The following is a 19,840-nucleotide window of genomic DNA, read 5'->3' on the forward strand; positions in this document are numbered from 1 at the left end:
GGGGGGTTGGGGGGGGCACTGGATACTAATACGCTGGATTTAAGAGTCTGGAGAGGGTCCCTGGAGGGAAGAAGTCTGACTGGTACAAATAGGGATATTTGTATCCCTCTGTATGCGGGTTGCTTTTCCCTCCTTCAGGGCTTCCTCCAGGTTGGTCCTAGAAAGGAACAGAGTCTTCAGAGGGGGGCACCTGTGATGGATGAGGCCTCCCTGTCCTGCCCTGTCTCTCTCCCTTAGAACCCGGTGGTGCCCTTTCTGGAAATACCCACTGCAGGAAGCTCAGAGGACCCTCACCCAGGGAGCAAGAGCTGGCCATGTCCCAGGAGGGAAGAATGGGGTGGGGAAGAGGTTTGCCAGCATGTGGCAGGGACCTGCAAACAGAGGCCTTCCGAGGCCCCGCGCACTGCTCTGAACGGGCGAGCCCTGGGGTCAGATCCAGGCCTGAGATGAAAGACAGTCTTATTGCCTTTTGGCTCATGACTGTATTTCTGTCACATATCTGGGGTCTGATATGTGTCACATATCAGATATGTCACAGATCTGTCACATATCAAAGGAAGAGCCAGCATCCTGTTTCTCTGCCCCCAAGTCAAGGCAGTTTACTGGGTAGCTGAGGGCATGCAACTGTTGGCCACCAAGGTGCGTTCGGTGAACTGGACCCAACTCATCTTTTTCACTTGTCACAGCTCTTCCCGGCAGGGCCCTTCTCTCATGGTCACGAGAGGGTATATATTCTCCTTCCTCCAAATCAGATGGAAGGGACCCAAGGAAGGGAGCATGTCGCAAGCCCTCCTTCTGCGCGGGACCACCCTTATTCTTGAAAGGCGATGGCAAGCCCTTTCAACGACAGACCCTTGGTGCCCCACAGAGGACCTCCTTCCTCTTTCGGACAGCTCCAGACAAAAGGAAATTATCGTCCTCCGTGGGCACCCAGCTGCCTCCTGGAATCCCTCTCCTTCAGTCGAAATCAGTCAAATTTTGGTGAAGTCCTTCCTCTTCCTTTAGAAGTACCAAGGCTGTTCTCACGCATCCCTTAAGCCTTCTTCCCCAGTTCAGGTGCACAGGCTTCTCTGGCCTGTTCTCGGTGGCCTGCTCCTCCCATCTGTCCCTCCCTCCCCTGCTGTTGTCCACTCCCAACTCCCTTAGCCCCGTGGGGCCTGAGGGAGCAGCCCCGCTCTGCACAGCCTCACGAACACCCGCCCACCTGGCCAGGACTGGGGGAGATGTCACTCATATGGAGAGCTCAGGAGCGCCCCACACCCAGGCCCTTTGTGCTCAGTTCCCACTCCTTCTCCACATTCACCTCTGGCTCTCAGTGGACAGCCATCCCCAGAGTGAGGACCCAATGTCCGCAGGATGTCCCAGCTGAGCGGGACACTGACGAGCATGTGCCCTTGTGTTTTTGCACTGGGCTGTGAGCTGGGGCCTCTCCAAGCTTCTGGGCAGCTAAAAAACACGCTGACTTGACCAGAAGATTCTGGGGAAAGGGCAAGGAACATAACTGGCAAGTTAAATTTGAGACTGTACTTTTATATGAGGACCGATGCCTGTGTGTGTTATGTGATGGATGTAGAAGCCTGAACTTCAAAGCCAAAACATGGGATTTCAGGGCCATTTTACACTAAGGGGGGGTTCCTTCAGGCTACTGCTTTGGAGTTCAGTCCCCAACTGCCCAGTGGGCCAGACTCCTGCTGCAAGGTGTTTGGTTGACACCTTGGAGGAGCTTGGAAGCACTCAACCTCCTCTGTCACCAGAGGAGAAGGGAGTGAGGACCGGAGCAAGGAAGCAATGAACCTTCAGTCACACGGCTCAGAGGGGCCTGCATCTGAAACTTAGGCCCGTTCTCACCTCTGGACCAAGACGTGCTGCATCCGTTTATGAGAGTGCTTACTGCGGCAAGGAAGGGGAGCAAACACAAAAAGGGGCTCTGGGCCCACCTTGGTTATCCAGAAAAGGAGATTCAGAGGACAATTTTACTCAGAGTCTGCACACCAGGTTCAGATTGGGTAGACCCCACTGGACAACAGAGTGTGGTCCCTTACCTCTGTCACCGTCAGTGTCACCTGCTTGAAAAAGGGCTCAGGTGAGAAAAGAAGTCCCGGGACCAGCGAGGAAGAGCGAGGAGGGCAGCAGGGGCCCCTGGAGGCCCCTCTGGACGCCACCCCAGGGAACTGGCAGGACGGGCTGTCCTCAGTCAGCCACACTTTGACATTCCCCTGCTCACACACCACAGGTTGTACCCGCACACGCATGTGTGCACGCACACACTCCTCACACTCAGGCTCACAGATGTGCACAAGCTTATGACCAAAGGGTAGCTCACACGGCCGGACTGTAGGAGCCCAGCAGGGCCACGCCCTGGCTTCCCCGCCATGCGGCCGCCCCCTGACAACCAAAATGAGAATCAGAAGGGGGACGTCAGCCTTCACCAGGAACCGGGCAAGTGTGGCTTTCTCTACCTCAGGACACTGCCCTTCAAATGATCGAATAAAGGCCAAGGGTTTGTGTTGTTTTGTCAAGGTGTCTTTGACGCGATTGCAAGTTTGTGACGCCCAGTTGCCAAAATCTTAAGCCGTGGTTCTGTACAGATTGGCTGGTGGCTGTCACCTCTCACAGAAGTGCAACTCTCCATATAATTTCATCAAGTCAATTAATACTGTTTAATAAATAGGCCAGAAAGTTAGCTAAGAGTTTTTCTCGGCGGGATGCGGCGTGCCATCAAAGTCATGGAAGATTGTCCCTTGAATCACTAAGGCAAACTGTTGAGTGTCATTTTTACATATCGCAATCACATTTAAAAAAGGAGTTATAAATAGAAAAAATTTCAAAGTTCTCCCACAGACAGAGAGAAATCGAAACATCCAAAAAAAAAAAGGGAAACAAAACAGAACATCCCACCCCCGACCCCACGACCCATTTGCTTCAAGTTCTTTTCAAACATACAGTACTCAGCGTCTTTGGGTAATTTACAATGCACCACTCCAAACTGCGGCCAAGAGAAAACAAAGAAAACTAACCAGTCATCTGAAAAATTGAGTTTATAAGAAGTCATTACCTTTACAAAATAAAAACAAAAGCCCCAATACCACTGGATTTCGGTTTGTTCATTTTTCCTTCTTTTCATCTGAAGTGCAGACCAGCCCGATCCCTGGGCTGACAGGCGAACCTGTGTGTGTTGGCAAGTGTCTGAAGTGCAGCCAGGAACCCCAGACGCGGCTGCCCGGGCGGGTGACATCTGAACAGGCGTCTGAAGCAATTCCCTCTGGGGGCAATGGCATCAGGTGGTGGGTGGCATCAGGGTCTCTCCAGAGAGCTGGGGAGTGACAGAGTCTGTAGTCTTCTCTGGCCTTTTTGTTCTTTGTGTGTGCCCAGGGAGAAGCCAAGGTGAGAGGACAGTGAAGTCTCTGAGGCCCACAGCTCTGGGACCCAGGACACCTGCCCTGGGCCATTCGTGCAGGTGAGCTCTCCTCCTTTCTGGCTACTGAGAAATGGAGGCAAACTCAGTGAGAAAAGGGAGGGAAGGCGGGAAAGGGGAGCGAGACCAGGAAGGCACTGGGCCAGCAGAGCTGTCTTTCTTCTCGGCACCAGGGACAGTGTGGGGGGACAGCCCCAACTCGCAGAGCCCTGCGGGCCCTACTGGAGCCAAGGCTCAGCCTCTCCACCCTGCAGAGGCCACACACCCAGCTGCATCCCCAGAGAGAGGGGTCGAGGGTGTTCAAATGCAGCAAAGGGAAACCTACGACTTGAAAAGCAAAGAGATAAACCCGAGAACCAAGAGTTTTGTCTATTTCCAGGGATTGTGGTAGAGGGAGGCAGTTGACAGGTGTGAAGACATGGTCCCCACATCTTCTTTGTCCGCCTCAGGAGTCCCTGGAGACTCCCTACAGCTTTGGAAGGGGTGTGCGGAGGTGCGGTAAATGCACCTCGGGGTCCAGCCATGCTTGGGAGCCTGCCCAGAGAACAGAGGAGGGGAGTATGTGGAGTTCCCGAAGCTGCTCGAGGGCTGTGGACAGTCCCCACCCCAGCTCTCGGTCACTGGTGTCTGGCCCGGCCACATTTCTCACCGGTGCTAAGACAAGAGGTGGACAAGATAAAACAAAAGCCTGTACTACAGGTGGTTGCATCAGCGACTTCAGGAGTGCAAAGCAGCTACTCTCACAAGAACTGTTTTTGGAGGGACAGGCATGGATATTCGAGTGGGTGGGCGAGTGGGTGGGGGAGAGGAACCAAATGACCAGCTCCCCTTCATAGTGGGGTGAATGGAGGGTAGAGATAGCTGATCTGTCCAAGGTCACAGGACAGTGAGGGGAAAATGGGCCCGGAGTCCAGAGCCTTGCTCTGGACCCCAGGAGGTCTCCCTGCCAATAGGGTGTCTCCCATAAAGACCCCAGGACGTCTGGGGTCTGGAAAAACCACCCATCAGAGCAGTGTCGGCAGGCGCTCTGCCATAAGGAAGTGGGCCGCAACCAGAGCAAGTATTTCCCAGGCCCCGCCCCTCAGCTCTGCTCTGCCTCTGGCCCCGCCCCCTCGCTGCAGGCACAGCCCCCAGGCACCCAGCTCGGGGCCTCCTTGGAGGCCTGGCCAGCCAGGTGAATTCCTGGGTGAGAGCCAGAGAGACACCCAGTCAGGGGGAGGCTGGCCCAGCTGAGAGAAAATGCTGTCTCAGACACAAGGGAAAGGGTGGCGGCTGCCTCAGAAGGCCCGGAAAATACCATTGATGCTGACATACACTTTTTTCATTGATTGTGATTTTGAAATAAATGCAGATCCACTGGATGTGGCAGGGTGGGCCTGGTGGGGAGAGGATAGGGTAGCTGGACTGTGGCTGACAAGGACCAGCCTAGTTGTTGGCTTCAGACATGGAGGCCACGTGACTGAGGCCAGCGAGCCCAGGGAGGCCTGCCAGGCCGGTGGCCCACGGGTCGGGCAGCGGGAAGTAGGGCCTCGCTGCAGCCACGTTCTCGGCCAGCGCGAAGGCCAAGAGGCCCCCCGCGTTCCTCTCGGCCTCCAGCTGGGCGCGCCCGAACAGCTTCATCTGCGTCTCCTCGAACTGCCGTTCGAGCTCCTGCAGGCTCAGCGCACCCTTGGGTGCCGCCAGGAAGTGCTTGGCAGGGCTGGGGCCCGGGAGGCACACGGCGGCCCCGCCCAGGTGGCTGCCCACCTCGCCCAGCGCGGGGGGCATCATAAAGGCTGCCTTTTCGGGGGTCGGGCCTCCAGGCCCAAAGAGCAGGCTGGCGGCCCTCCAGGCGGCGGGCTTGCGGCCTCGTCTCGGCCGTGCCATGCGGCAGCTCTGGCGCTTGATGTGGCGATGCAGGTGATCGGAGCGTGTGAAGCTCTTGTAGCAGAACTCGCACTGGTAGGGTCGCACGCCCGTGTGGATGCGCATGTGATTCTTGAGGTCGTAGTTGTGCACGAACTTGGCGTTGCAGTGGATGCACAGATAGGGCCGTTCCCCTGTGTGCTTCCGCATGTGGATCTTCAGCTTGTCCTGCCTGCAATGCAGAGCTGGAAGTCAGTGCCTCAGGCCACACTCTCCACTCCCCTTCCCTCCAGAACTGGCTATGCGGCCAAGGTTTCAAATCCCAGGAAGGGCACCCATGCTACAATTTACCTGCAATCCCTGCTGCACACCAAACAGGTGTGGTTATCACCTGGATTAGAGGGCTGGAGAGAAAGCAATGCCCTGAAAGAACCCTTCCACGCCAGAACCCCTTCTACTCAGACACTCTGAGTAATGCAGCTCCCGCTCTTTGTCGGGGACCTGTCTCACAGACTAGAAAATAGACCTGCTGGTGACACACGCCCCCAGAAGCCAGCAGTCTGTCCTTGGTCCTCCAATAGGGCAGTGACCTGTGATACTGAGTTGCACCTTAACTTCTTGCCCACTTCCCTCCAGTCTGTCATGTGCGTTTGCCCGGAGCCCCTGGGCCCATCCCAGCCCAGCTGTGGAGCTCCATCTGTCCTCGGGGCTAATCTGGGAGGCTACAGAAACTGGCACAGCTTGTTCAAGTCTCCTGCGCTGTGGTTTCCGATCCCAAGCCTGGGCTCTGCTCTTTGTCTGCAGACAATTCTAGGGTTTACAAAAGAGCCAGGTGCAACAAGAATGCAGCCTAATCTATGGCAAAGCTTCTCAGGGTTTAAGCGGCATTATCAGAGGTAAGGTGTAGTGTTGGGGTGGGGCCGGCACTGGGGGTTTGGGAGCCCCGCTCCAGCTGCAGACCCACCGCTAACATGCTGAGTGACCTTAGGTGAGTTGCTTAACCTCTCTGCACAGAGCTGTACCTAGGGCCAGACATCAGTTTCTGTTGTCCAGGTCTGAGGAGTAGAAATCTGGGTTTGCATTGCACTGCATCAACACACCTCCTAGTGGTCTTGAAAACTGACATCCTAGGGTCTTCTTCCTCAAGACTGAGTCTGCGTGAACCAGCTAATGCAGGCCTTCAGCCTGGTGAGACAGAGTCAGCTGGGCGGCAAGGGCTCCTCTCAGGATCATTCTGAAGCCCTTCCTGGCCAGGCCCGAGGGCCAAGCAGCTCTGGGTCCCGTCTCCCACCTCCTCCCTGCAGGTGTGGCTTGGGTGGAGCGTCTGTTTGCCTGTAATTTTTGGCTTAGCTTTGAGGTCAGAGCAGATGTGGAGCTCAGGAGTCCACCCTAAAATGGCCAGATTTAAATAAACCACCCTCTGCATAACCCCAGGACAGCAGGAGCAGAGGTCCTGGTCTCCTGGTGTCCCCTGCCACTAGAGGTCTCACTGGCTCTCATTTTCAGACTGGTTCCCCAGGAGCAGGCAGGTTGGCCTTGTGTACACTGACAGGGACCAGGGGAGGAGGAGGACCTGTGCCCACAGGAAGGCTGGAGGGCATCTGTGAAATGGAGGTGGAGGTGGGGAGCGGGATTGACAGAAAGGAGGAAGTGAGTTGGCTAGTGTCCTCCACACACCAGACCCCTCTCTCTTCCACTTCCCTTGTTGCTGCCCCTCCCACTACCCACCAGTCGCCCCCAGGCCTGCAGTGACATCCCATGCTCTTCCTGATCCTCTGCATGCTGCCCTTACAGTATCTGCAACCTTCATTTCATCCAGCGATTAAATGTTTGAACAGGACGCGGCCTTAGAGAGCATCTGGGCCAGCGGGTCTTAGACCTGTGCAAGTACCAGAAGCAGTACCAGGGCCTGATGCAGTAGAGTGCAGGGCCCCATGCCCAGAAGTCTCTGATTCGGCAGGTCTGGGGGTAGAGAGGGCAGAGATCTGCACTTCTAACAAGCTGAAGGATGCTGCTGCCGAAGCTCATCCGTGGACCCTGCTGAGAACTAGAGCCCTAGGCTAACCCTTCACTCTACAGGTGGGCAAACTGGGGCCCAGGGAGGGATGCTCACGAGGTCACCCCGAGGTTCCTGGCAGAGCTGGGGCTACAATTCGGGCCTGTTGGCTCCCAGCCCAGGGCCCTTTCCTCACCCCTGCAGGGAATACAGTGCTTCTACTCTTGCTTCTTCACGAATCGGAGCTGCTCGGGGACAGGGCACGAATGAAGGCAAAAAGTGTTCTAACCTCAGGGGCTGAGCTCTCAGTCACTTCCCTTCAGGCCGGGAGGCCTGCGTCCTGCTTAAAATCTCCCGAGGTTTTCTGTGCCAGGCCCCACGTGCTAACTTTCCCGTTAGCGTGGCTTTCAAGGCTCTTCACACGCTCATCCCTGCTGGTTACAAGATGACTACGTTCAGGGGACCCCTGGTGACTCTAGTTCACAAGACTAGTGCAGACTACAAAGTTGCCAAGAGAGTAGATCTTAACCGTTCTCACCACGCTTGCACTAAAAAGGCAACTGTGTGAGGTGACAAATGTCAACTAACCTGACTGGTGATCATTTCGCAATATATATACGCGTATCAAATCATCAGTCACGCTGTCTACTTTAAACATACACCATGATATATATCCACTCTATCTCAGTGAAGCTGGAAGAAAAGATCACCCCGCCTACTTTGTCAGCACTCCCCCCTCCCCCCATGTTGAGCACGGCACCCACGCCCACGTGCACATGCTGGCCCCTAGCAGGCCAGGTTCCGGTCAAGTCCACAGGAGTTGGACTTCTAGCCGCTTCCCCAATGCAGACAGAGCCTGCCATATTATGGGATGGATGCTTGATAAACCCTGGCTCCTTCTCCTTCTGGGTATACCTTTTTAAAAAATGTCTTACAGTTGTTTCAATTATTTCCCACTTTGCCCCCCTCCACCCAGCCTGCCCCCCACTTCTATAGTCAATCCCCACCCCTGCATCCATGTCCGTGGGGCCTTCATATATGTTCCTTGACCTTCTGGGTATATCTTGTTAACATTGGACACCAATCCTCCATCCACAGGGTCCTACTGGAGGTCCAAGTGTGCGAACTCCTTCTTTCCAGCCGTGAGCCCCTGGTCCCAAGCCTCCTCCTTCCTGCACCCATCTCTTTCAGATCTGAGTTTACTTTTGCAAATGGCCCCACCCGAATGCCTCCCACTCTCAATCCCCCTGATCCTTCCAGGTCAAACTTAAGGGTAATCCTCCACAAACCTTCCCCTGGCCACTCCACAAACCTTCCCCTGCCCAGAGCACCCGTGACCTGAACACTGTGCCTCTAGTGAGGTCGCAGGAGGGACAGCAGGGAGCAGCAGAAAAAGTGTTAGCATCGTCTGCTCCGGCCACCTAATGGCCCCAAATGTCCCAGCACTGCCTCCCAGGGCCAAGCCTCTGTCTGTGCACACTGTCTGTGGCCCCCACTCACCCACCCAGGTGCTCCTGGCAGATGGGGATCCTTCAGAGGCCCCCTTCACTGCCTTTATTTTCCGTGCCTTTATTTCCAGGTCAGGGGCTGTCACTGTGCCGATTCCCTTAGGTGCCCCTCGTGTACTCCCTGTCCCCAGCTGTCTTGTTAGGCACCCAGCTGACAAGATGAAGCAGGAGGCAGAACATTCACAGGCAAGGAGCACTGGCCCTGGCTGATGCGGGGAGAGAGTCAGGCTCCCGGGCACTCCCCTCAGAGCGTTAGTGCAAACCAGGCACCTCCATGCGCCAGGCGGCAGTGCCTCACTCACCGAAGCCGCAGCAGGCAGTGTTTCCATCCTTCTCAGGAGGAAACGAAGGTGAGGACGGTGCCGCCAGGTGCCCACAGCTTTCCTGATCTTGGGCAACATGTGAATAGAGTCACCAAACTGGGAGCAACCTTAGAGATACCTGCTCCAACCCTCTCATGTACACATGGGCAGAATGAGGCCTAGAGAGGGGCGGAGACTTGGCCAAAGTCGCACAGCTGGTTAGAGGCAGAACCAGGGCTGGACCTGGGGTTCCTGTGATCACCCCCGATCTCTCTCTGAGGCACCACTGTGCATTGAGGGACACTGAGCTCTACCTTCACTCATTCAGCAGCAATTTGAGAGCCAGGTGCAGCATCCCCTGCCCTCGCTCAGCATGGGGCCCAGAGGTACTGGTCCCTGCTCTAATAAGAACCTGTCAGACGCTGCGTATTCTGCCCTGTGCCCTATACTGAGTGTAGAATGGATGTTCCTGGAGCATCTGATGACCGACCAGTGATCTGCTGGTGCAGGGCCAGTTCTCAGAACCCCGGCTCCAAACCCAGCATGGTCCTCTCTGGCTCCGACCCCCTCGTCTGCTGCCTCCTTCCCGTCTCCTGCACCCGAGACCAGCCAGGTCACGTGCCCAGACCTGGACCTGCAGTCCCCCTGCCAGCCAGGAGGATTCGTCGAGAAGGATGTGCCGGTTCTCATGAGCTCATCCCCCTGAGTGAAAGGAAGGGGCCTCGGGTCTCGCCTCAGGTCCTCGGCCCCCACGCAGGCCCCCACTCAAGCTAATGTGTTCCCAGCACCATTCTCCAGACTTCTGGGTAACCTGATGGTCTGAGACCAACTCTCTTCCTGCTGCCACTGCTAATGACATTACATTATCTTAATAAGGTCCCCAGAGCTGCCAGGAGCGGGAGGACTGGGAGGAAAATATAGAACAAAAAGGAAGCCCGGCCCCTGGCCTTGCTGGCAGAGCAGATGCTGCAGGCTGCAGGAGCGGCCAGCGGCGTTTGGTTGACCGGAGGCGGGCGCTGGGGACTGGAAGCTGCGGCCTTTGGGGGATGCTGGCCGGGCATCCAGTGGAAGCTGGTGAGATCGTGGCCCACCAGAGGGTGACTTCTCAGAGCACAGCGGCCATCCATCTTCTCCCAGGGACGGATGGGACTCCCGTTGCTTGGGGGCTGGTCCCTCCACCTTTATTACCTGCCCCCTGAAGGACGTGGCTGGGGCACCCCTGAGAGCCGGGCTGCAGGGCCGCTGCAGGGCGGAGGGCTGCCCACCCATGCTGTCTGGGAGTGCCCTACCCCACACAGCTGCCTGCACTGCAGGACCAACATGACAGATATTGGGAGGAGTTAAGGGTCTTCTGAATCCCAGTTGTTGGCAGTGGTGAGCGGTGCAGTGGGGCACCCCGGGGCCCACCTGCAGTCTGGGAGGGCAGCAGCACTGCTCTGCAGGCGGAGAGGACAAACGCCTTCTCGTCTTCCCAGCTCACTCGCTCCCCTTTCATCAAGGCCGGTTCTCGGGGCCACATCTGGCAGAACCCTGTGGTCCTGACCTTTGGCCCTGCTTCTGGACTTTCTGGAACTGGAGGGCCTCCTGATGAGGAGGGTCTGGGGGAATCCTAATCCAGACTGCCTCTGCACTGGGTCCTGTTTCTCTCTCCCAAGGTGGTGCACCTGGGACTGACTGTGGCTGAGGCGGCTTCTCTGCAGCCGGCACAAACACTCTCCAGGCATGGTCCCTCAGTAAGAGGGACTGTGCCTCTGAGGGACCGTGCCTGGAGAGTGTAAACACGGGCTCAGGCACAGGTGGAGGGACCCAGAGCAGTGACCAGAGCTAAGAGGGCGCAGCATGGGCCAGAGAAACGCAGTCTTTGGCTCCTGCTTGGGGCCGCAGAGGTGTCTCCTTTGTGGATTTGCAACCAGGGCTGGGACAACTGGTGGGACTGGAGCAGACCTGGAGTAGATTCAGGGGTGAGGGTCCTGACACCAAGGAATAGAGAGCACTCTGGTGGGGAGGCTGTGGCCTCTGTTCCTGGAGAAGTGGAGTGAACGCAGCAGGCAGGCTGCAGGGAGAGAAGGGCTCTGATGGAAGGGTCCCCAGGCCCCTCCTCCCTGTCCTGGCTGCTGCAGTCATCAGGAATGACATCTTCACAGGTCGTGGACATTCTGGGCATTGGCAACTTGGAGCCTGAGCCAAAGCGCCTCCTTGCCGGGGCAGGGTAGGGCCTTCCAGGAAGGATGGGAGGTGGGTTAGCATTAAGGAGAAAGGAAGGGAGGCCTGGCCAGAGAGCAGAAGCCCGCTGACATTCAGAAAGGCGAAGTGTCCAAGGGGAGGGTTGAGGGCAGCAGGCCTGGGCTCCCTCAGCCCCTGGGGCCCTAGTCCCAGGGTGTGGCCTGGCCCTGCGAGGGAGCCTGGGAATTCTGAGTCAAAGAGGCAGCAGCTGCTGCTTTAAATGGCTGCTGAAGAGCCTGCAGCTGGGGAGGGAGGGAAGGTGGTACGGATGGTGGCTGCAGGACATTAGCCACAAAGAAGGTCCCTGGGGTAAGGCTGCAAGGGTCTTGGTTACAGACAGTTACAGAAGATCCCCACCTGGACAGGCCAGCATTGGCTCTCTCCAACGACCGAAAAGAATCCTTGCAGGGGAATGCCAGGGAGATGGCAGGAGGTAAGCAAGGAACCAGTGAATCTGAAGAATGTGCCAGGGAGGGAGTCGGATGTTCAACATGGATGGCCACGGCCCGCAGCGAGATACACAGTCCCTTATTCAAAGGGGCAGGAGGACCTTGCCCAGCCTCCCAGGAAGGAGGCGAGAGGCCTTCTGATCAATCTTGGGATGTCAGAGCCCAGTGGGAACCGGGGGTGGGAGGGAGGAGGGAGGCGCCGATGGAGGCTGGAATGCAGCTGCTTTAGCCCATGGCGGGCCTGGGGCTGATGGAGTCTGGCTGCTGAGGAGGGCAGGGCAGGGCAGGTGGCTGGAGGGTCTGGATGCCCCAGTTGATCTGACCCGGAGGGGAGGGGAGGCTGCGGGCGCAGAGGCCACCCTGAGCGATCAGCAGGAATGCGCTGGGAGGGAGGGCTCCGGAATGCAGCCCTCCTATGTGACCCAGCCTCGCTGCCCAAACCGGGAGGCCTGCTCAGAGAATGTTCTAGTGTCAGGAGGGCAAGAAGTCTGTCTGCAGTGAGTGACCAAGTTTAAAACTTTCCCCGGGGTAGCCAGGGCCCAAGGACTGGCATGGTCCTTATGGAAAGCTGTGTGACAGAGACCTGGAGCAGAGGCACAGGGAAGGAATAAAGATGGGGACTGAGGGCCGGGCAGGGTCACTATGCACTAGCCTGAGACATGCATCCTGTTGAAGCTATAGACAAGAGTCTCCCCTGAAAGGAGAGGTGTCTCAGTGGCAGCCACCTGAATAGGGGACAGGCATGGAAATTAGGGAGCTGGGCCCTGGATGGCAGTGGGGAACGACCTCATCTAGTAAGTCGTGCTCACAGGGCAGATGGCCAGGAGGCTCTGCCCACATCCGACACATGGAAATGACCAAGGCCTGATGCAAAGCCACCTCCCAAACTTTCCCCACTGCAGACAGGGCTGGGAAGGCCAGCCTCACAGCAGTGACCACCAACAGCACCAACACACCACAGTCTTCCTGAATGAGGCGCATTGAAACCTAGCAGTGGACAAATCTGACTCCCATCAGTTTTGGCTACAAAACTTCAGAGTTCTCTGTAGTCTCCTGGTCATAGATTTTGCTGTCATACAAATAAGTCCCAGCTCTGCCATTTTCTAGCTGCATTTATGAGTGACCGAGCAACCACTGGGAGGCAGAGCGCTCCTCTGTAAACAAAGGCCATATCGCATCTCCCCATCTTCCTGGGCGTGGCTGGGGCGACAGTGTGTGGAATACACTTAGGACAGCCCCAGGCATGCTGAACATGCTCCAAATAAAATAAAGGGGCTGCGCTCCTCCGGGGAACTTCAGACGGCTTGCATGGATCTATAGTGGGGAATGGGAGAGGAAGGTGGAGGAGCGAGCAAGCAAGGCACCAAGGCCCCCGCTTCTGCCTTAACCAGAACAACTCTGCTCTGACCTGTTTTATATCTTGGCCTTCTACCCAATATTGTATATAAGAAAATATTTTTTAAAGTAAATTTTCACTCTTAAAAAGAGCTTAAAAATCACTGCACCAGGTAATGCCCGGCACACCTTTTAGCAATCAACTTGGTGTTCATCTAGGACGCAGCCGGACCACCCCTGAACTGGGTCTCTCTCTCCATCCCAGCCCCCTGCCACCCACGCCCCTCTCTGCTGTCATCACCAAGACCTCTAACCCTCTCCCAGCCGCCCTCAGGGCCCCCCACCTGGGGCGTGCGGTGCGCACCTGGTGAAGCGGACCTCGCAGATGTTACACATGTACGGCTTCTCCCCAGTGTGGGTCCGCATGTGCCTCGGCAGCTTCCCGGCCCCCATGATGACTTTGTGGCAGATGGGGCACTGCTGAGAGGCCTTGGGTTTCAGTTTGCGCTCCTCCACCAGCGGCCAGGGTGGGAAGAGGCCCCCCAGGTGGGCGGCACTCAGAAAGTTGAGATAGGCACCATAGTCATTCTCTGACTTGATGGAGCTCAGTGGCCCCCCAGCAAGGTCTGGGAACATGTCCTTGAAGAAGTCATTCGGGAAGGGTGCAGGTGGGGGTGGGGGCAGCTCCTCCTTCTCCTCCTCCTTGATCTTCCGATTCTTGATGACCAGGTCCAGTGGCCCATTGTCCATGGGCTGCTCGGGCAGCTGGGCAAAGGCACCAAAGTCCCCTGGCCAGAGGTGTGGGAAGAAGTCCGGGGCAAAGGGAGATAATGAGGGTCTCCTGTCAGGGATGTTGGCTTTGGGGTACAGGTTCTCCCTCAGCAGAGACTCAATGGAGAAGTCCCGGATCACACCCAGGTGGCCAGGGCTGCTGGCCTGGAAGGAATCCGGGAAGTCCCTGGGTGTGTCTGAATAGGCCTTCTCTGTGAGATGGTCCGTCTTGGAAGGGCTTTGGCGGCAGTTGATGTCCTGGGGATCAGGCAAGTTTTCTTGATCAGCGAAATCCTCTGTATCATCATCCTCTTCCTCATCTTCTTCCTCTTCCTCCTCCTCCTCATCCTCCTCATCGTCGTCATCCTCATCGTCATCATCATCTTCCTTGTCATCCTCCTCTCCCCCGTCCCCCCCAGGCTCCATGATCTCCAGGCACACATTCACGATGCACTGGATCTCCAGCATCCTGGCGGCATTGAGGATGTGCTTGACGTTGGAGGCAGTGATGGTGAGTGTGGAAGTATAGGCGAACTCAAGGATGGCGGCCAGGGCCTCGGGCTGGACAAAGTCGATCTCATAGACGTAGGGCTGGCTGGCTAAGGTGCCGGCCGTGAAGAGCTTCTTGAAGTACTTGCTGCAGGCCGCCAGGACGGAGCGGTGGGTGCGGTACTCCTGCTCCTGCACCACCAGGAGCACGTCGCAGAGCAGGCCGTCATGCCGCTGCTCGTTCAGGCTGCACAGTACCTCACTGCTGTGGTTGGGGAAGGGAATGCCGATGAGCTCGTCAATGCCATTGGCCATGGTCTCAGCCAGAGCCCTGCAGAGGGACACAGAGAAGGAGACCAGAGTTAGAGCATTTGGTCCCAGAAGGGGACACCCGCTCTGGGATGCTGAACAAGGGAGGAAGCAAGGCTGGTGGGCACGCTGGCCCACACCACCCCTGCCTTTGCTTAAGGCTTCCCCTTCCACCAGAAATCCAGCCCTTCTCCATCTCAGCTTTTCTAAATCCCACAGGCAAGGCAGAACCCAGCTCACAAGCTGGGGCTTTTCACTGTACCATGGGGTCTTTTCCTGGACCCCTCAGGCCCTTGGAGTTGAACTTCTCTTGGGGCAGTTGGCACGCTTCCTTTAGCAAAGGCTATGTAAGCTTCTTGTGGGATGACCTCACTGAACTTGACTTTGCTGGAGTGCCGTACATAGTGGGGCATCAGGGTGGACTGCCTCCCACCACTCAGCTGCTATGGTGAGCTACGTCCACTACTTCCACACACAGCGTCTGGGGTCAAGGGCCAAAGGGGGATGCTCTCTCAGGACTCAGGGCTGCTGCTGAGAAAACGCTCTGGTTTGTTTCACAACTCCTCTGACCCTGCGACAGACTCACATTTGGCTACTACTGGCTGCTGTTGGGGGCTGATTTGTGTCCCCCACCAAACTTAATTCAAGGTTGAAGTCTTAACCCCAAGCATCTCAGAATGTGACTGCATTCGGAGGTGGGGCCTTTAAAGAGGTGATTGAGGTTAAAATGAGGTCATGTGAGGGGCCACAATTCACTGTGACTGGTGTCCTTATAAAAGGGGATTAAGACACAGGCACGTGGAGAAAAACCCATGTGAGAAGACAGCCATCTGTAGGCCAAGGAGAGAGGCCTCAGAAGGAACCAGCACCACCAGCATCTTGACCTTGAACTTCCAGCCTCCAGAACTGTGAGAAAATAAATTTCTGTCGGGTAAGCCATCCAGTCTGTGGCACTTCGTTATAGCAGCCCTAGAAAACTGGCACAGCTACCAGGAATCTCAAGGCCAATGTTGCGGCCCACGCTCGGCAAGGGAATGGGGGCCCTTGGGCACGTGTTTTGCCTTCTGACCTTCCTTCTGTCTTCATCTTAGTTGTTGGAGTTGCCTTGCATTTGCAGTTCTTGATTTTTTTCTTTTAAATACTGAATCCTACATATGATGTCTGTGACCCATTTCACCTATAAATAAACACTAAAATTCAATATTAAATTCAAGTGCATCCTTAGTTCATCTATCCTGTTTGTATTCCGATACCCTCAGGGAAACATCTCCCTGTTGGAGAGAAGCTCTGAGACCCCTTAGCCTGGCAGGTGTTAAATAGGAGAGCAAGAGCCACCAGCAGGGAGGTGTGCAGGACACGGGACAGCAGGCAGCCCTCTCTTCAGGGAGAACTCACAGCCTGACTCAGCAGGTTAGGACAAAGCTTGAGTGTGGCCCATGGATAAATCCAAGTAAAGGCCTGGTCCTCACCCTCGTGCAATTACAATGGAGAAAAAGAAAAGGAGAACCAAACCCGAAAGCCCCAGGCTCCAGGGGAAGAACTTTGGGGATCCCCACACATTTATCTTCTGATGTTTCTTCCCTGAGAAGGCTGACGCAGTGGGAGCAGTGAGGAGTGCCTGGCTCAGGATATGTGCCCCGCACCAGGGACCTGGCGAGGCGCACAGGATGCTGGGTGCTCCTCCCCCTCCCCCTTCTCCTGTGTCCCAGAGGGCCTGAGCCTGCCCTGGTGGGCCTAATCCCACCTGGTGCGTGCTCAGGAAGTTTCCTGGAATGAAGGCCTCATTGCGTTCCGGCTTTCCCATCTTTAAAAGAGCCAGAGACCCCATAGGCCATGCACTCATTCCCTGAATGGTTATCGGGCTTCTTCTTGTGCCGGCCCTGGGGCTGCATGGACAGCAGACCGAGAAGACCCCTGTTCTAACAGAGCTCACGGGAACATGACACTGTGAGACGGACAGAGCAAGATTCACTGAGGAGGAGCGAGCCATCACCATGCGGCAACCCGAATGGCTAAAGTGACAAGCAGCACTAACATCACATGCTGGTGGGGGTGGAGAAACTGGACCACCCATATATAGCTGGTGGGATATGAATGGTACAGCCCACCCTGTGAAACCACTTAGCAGTTTCTTAAAAAACAAAATATGTATTGAGGAAATGACACCTTTTTCTAATTCTCATGCAGCTTCCACATGAGTAGCAGGGTCCTACCCTCAGAGGGACCCTCCCATCTGAAAAGACGGTGAGTGACATGCCTCTTCAACCATTGGGTAAAAAGCCCAAGTCAGTAAAACCTCAGGGGATTGGAGCCAAGTTTTCTTGCTTGCTAAAGGGCTATTTCTTTAAAGATCAAAATGTTCTTAAATGGTAGTTTTGGGGAACAGGCCCCCAATCCCTTAAGCTTTACCCCACTTTCTTAAATAGAGGCGCCGACCCTGTGGGGCCCTGTTGGTGGCCAGTGTTTCAGCCGAGCTCGCCGAGGGGCAGAGACTGCTGTCCCTTAGCCCGAATGTCCCCTCTTGGTGCTTCTGTAGCCGTGTCTGCTTGAGGCTGGGAAGCAGGCACCTGTGGTGGTGAGACACAGGAGCTCCTTCAGCCCTCTGGGCCCCTGTGGCCTCACCTGGTCACTGCATGGTTACGGGAAATCTAATAACCAATGTGTCACGACTGTGAGAAGAAGGAAGCGCAAAGTGGGTCTGGATGAGGAAAGGGCAACAGGTGGGGTGACTCTGGACTCAGAGGCTGGTCTGCCCAGTGGCACCTTCTCATTGCAGCCTCCGTCCCGCTCCTGGGGGAGGGGGTATAACCGTGCAGCTGGGGGCTGTTTTTCCAGGTGGGAGGCAAGGGCTGACTCTGGCTGTTTCATTGTCTCCTTGGGAAAAAGTGTCCCTGCCCTGCACTCTGGGAGCTTCCCTGGTGACCCTAAGATTCCCATGCCCCGGAGGGCCCAGACAGCAATGTCCCAAAGGGGTGGCCATGCCCCACCCTCGCCTCCCTCCTTCCTGTCCAGACCGGGGCAGTTCTGCCTCCAAGAATAACATGCTCAGGAAAGACAATCACACATCAACACAAAACAAAATAAAACAAAACAAAACAAAACAAAGATTCTCAATAGCCAGGAGAGGCTTGGCACAAAGTATGACCCTTTGGTACAAAGGGGGTAAAAAAATATATGATATAATAGATAGATCAGAAATAAAGGTGGAGGAGAAGCCTGGGAGTGGAGGACGGAGGTTCAAGAGGAAGAAGGCAGGGCGGTGGAACCTTCTCAGGTGTGGTGGTTTCCATTCCAGAGGTCACGAGGCCTGCCACAGCCACCCAGGGCCTCTGGCGGCGGCGGAAGGTTCTAGAGCCCAGTATGTGCACATAGCCCTGTCTGACAAAGGCAGCACTTCTCATCCCTGGCCTTGGTTTATCCGATTGTAAAATGAGAACATGACTCAGCTCAGGGAACTACCTGCATTCCCCTCTCACCCCTATCAAGAGAAGGGGCCTTGACCTCAGTTTACCACCTAAAGACAGGGGGCTTCTTTGAACGGAACAGAGAACGGGGGAGGGTGGGGATTGAAAAGGGTGAGAGGACCCCCCACCACAGCAGTGCACTGTGGAATCCTGCCTCCTGAAGTCCTTCAGACTAATGTCTGGAATGTGACTTGAGTTTCGTTCTTATTTGTGTCCTGTTCGAATGACCAAATGCAGCCAGCCAGCCGGCATTTATGAAAATCATCAGTAGCAGCTGCCATTTTTCGAGTACCTGTAACATGGTGGCCATGGCACCGCTAGTCTTTCCTCAGTGCCATTCTGAAAGTACACATTTGTTTCATCACCTCCAATTCAGGCATGAAGAAAAGGCGTGGAGACAGTAAGTGACTTGCCTGATACCACAAGACTGAGGCAGGCTTTGAACCCAGCTGTATCTGGCGCAAAGTTCATGTTCATTCTCCTTTAGCACGAGGTCCAATTTGGGGGCGGGGGGGATTTGAACTCTTTTCCCTCAAATGTCATCTCTTACTTGAGAGACTTGCTCAGAGCCAGGGCTGAGGGATGTGCACCAGGGAGCCGAGAGCCACGTGTGTCAGGGGTTGGGAGTGGGGGCTGAGTGCAAACGAGAGGTATGAACAGAAAGGCACCAGACCCCCGTGGGCTGCGGGATCCGGCAGGAGGAGGGGCTGTCCGAGCCGTGAAGGGTACAGAGGATTTTGTTGGGGAGGAAGGGGGAAGGCTTTGGATTTCCTGAGTCCCCCTGTAAAATGCGCCTAACCCAGATCCCAAACGGGATTGTGCAGGAAGCTGTGCTCAGCCAGCAAGTGCTGAGGTTGGCTGACGGCCACCTGACACGCCAAGGCCCACACTGACTGGTGGAGGGGGAGGACCCGCTCTCAGCCCTCCTGTGTCCACACCATGTCACCCATGCCGATGGCCTCCGGGACCTGTCCTTGAGCTCAGTTTCTTATCTGCACAATGGGGATGATAATAGTGTTGACCTCACAGAGTTGCTGTATGGAGCTAAGGCACACAAAATGAGCTAATGCACATAGTAGGTGCTCGACCAATGTTTGCAATTAGGAAGTTCAGGAAGGACCTAGAATATTAATGGTGTTTTGACAAAGGGCGGTGGGATCACACCAGGAACCAATTTGCCGTCTGCATAGTTTTGCAGTGACCCACACTACTTAGCTCCTCTCCCGGCCAAAGACACTGAGAACAACCCTTACAAACTCCCAGGACTGCCCTGGCTTGTGCAGGGCGTCGTTCTTCCAAGGTTCGTCCATGTCTCCTGTCTCATGTATTCTGTGAGACAGGAGAGGCTGGCACCAACTTTATGCTCATTTTACAGATGGGGAAAACGAGGCACAGAGAGGAACCTGTGTCCAAGGTCACACAGCAGATCAGTGTCAAAGCTAGAGCCAGAAGTAGTTTTGTTTTGTTGCCACACCTGTGCCCTTAGCCAGGTGCAGGGTTGCTTGTCTAATAGGGGCCTCACATTCTAGATTGTTTTTAACAGGGATGTGAGGTGCAGGGGTATAGGCAAATGACATACTCCTGCTGCCCTTGGTTTGCCTATCTGGGAAATGGGGAGGTAATGTCGTGGACATTGCTTGCTCACTTACTCTGGGCAGGGTCTGTCACTTACATGCCTATGTCATTCCCAGGATGCCAGGAAGTGTGAACATGGTAGACCCTGAATGAATGAGA

The 19,840-nt window shown here is 55.7% G+C and overlaps 1 protein-coding gene across 5 annotated transcripts in view; it reads right to left on the reverse strand.

The window, feature by feature from the left end:
* Positions 1-2,883: 2,883 nt before the first annotated feature.
* Positions 2,884-19,840, reverse strand: part of ZBTB7C (zinc finger and BTB domain containing 7C) — a 303,147-nt gene continuing 286,190 nt past the window's right edge. For all 5 annotated transcript variants that reach the window (XM_053664405.1, XM_037165114.2, XM_053664404.1 and 2 more), the window contains 2 exons: positions 13,438-14,664; positions 2,884-5,492 (listed from right to left, as the gene is read on the reverse strand). In XM_053664405.1, coding sequence (XP_053520380.1) covers positions 4,841-5,492; positions 13,438-14,648 — 1,863 coding nt within the window. In that variant the 5' untranslated portion in view covers positions 14,649-14,664 and the 3' untranslated portion in view covers positions 2,884-4,840. The remainder of the gene's footprint in view (positions 5,493-13,437; positions 14,665-19,840) is intronic.

Source organism: Artibeus jamaicensis, unplaced genomic scaffold (assembly GCF_021234435.1).
Source record: "Artibeus jamaicensis isolate MK-2021 breed Jamaican fruit bat unplaced genomic scaffold, CSHL_Jam_final contig_354, whole genome shotgun sequence".
Lineage (NCBI taxonomy): Eukaryota > Metazoa > Chordata > Mammalia > Chiroptera > Phyllostomidae > Artibeus > Artibeus jamaicensis.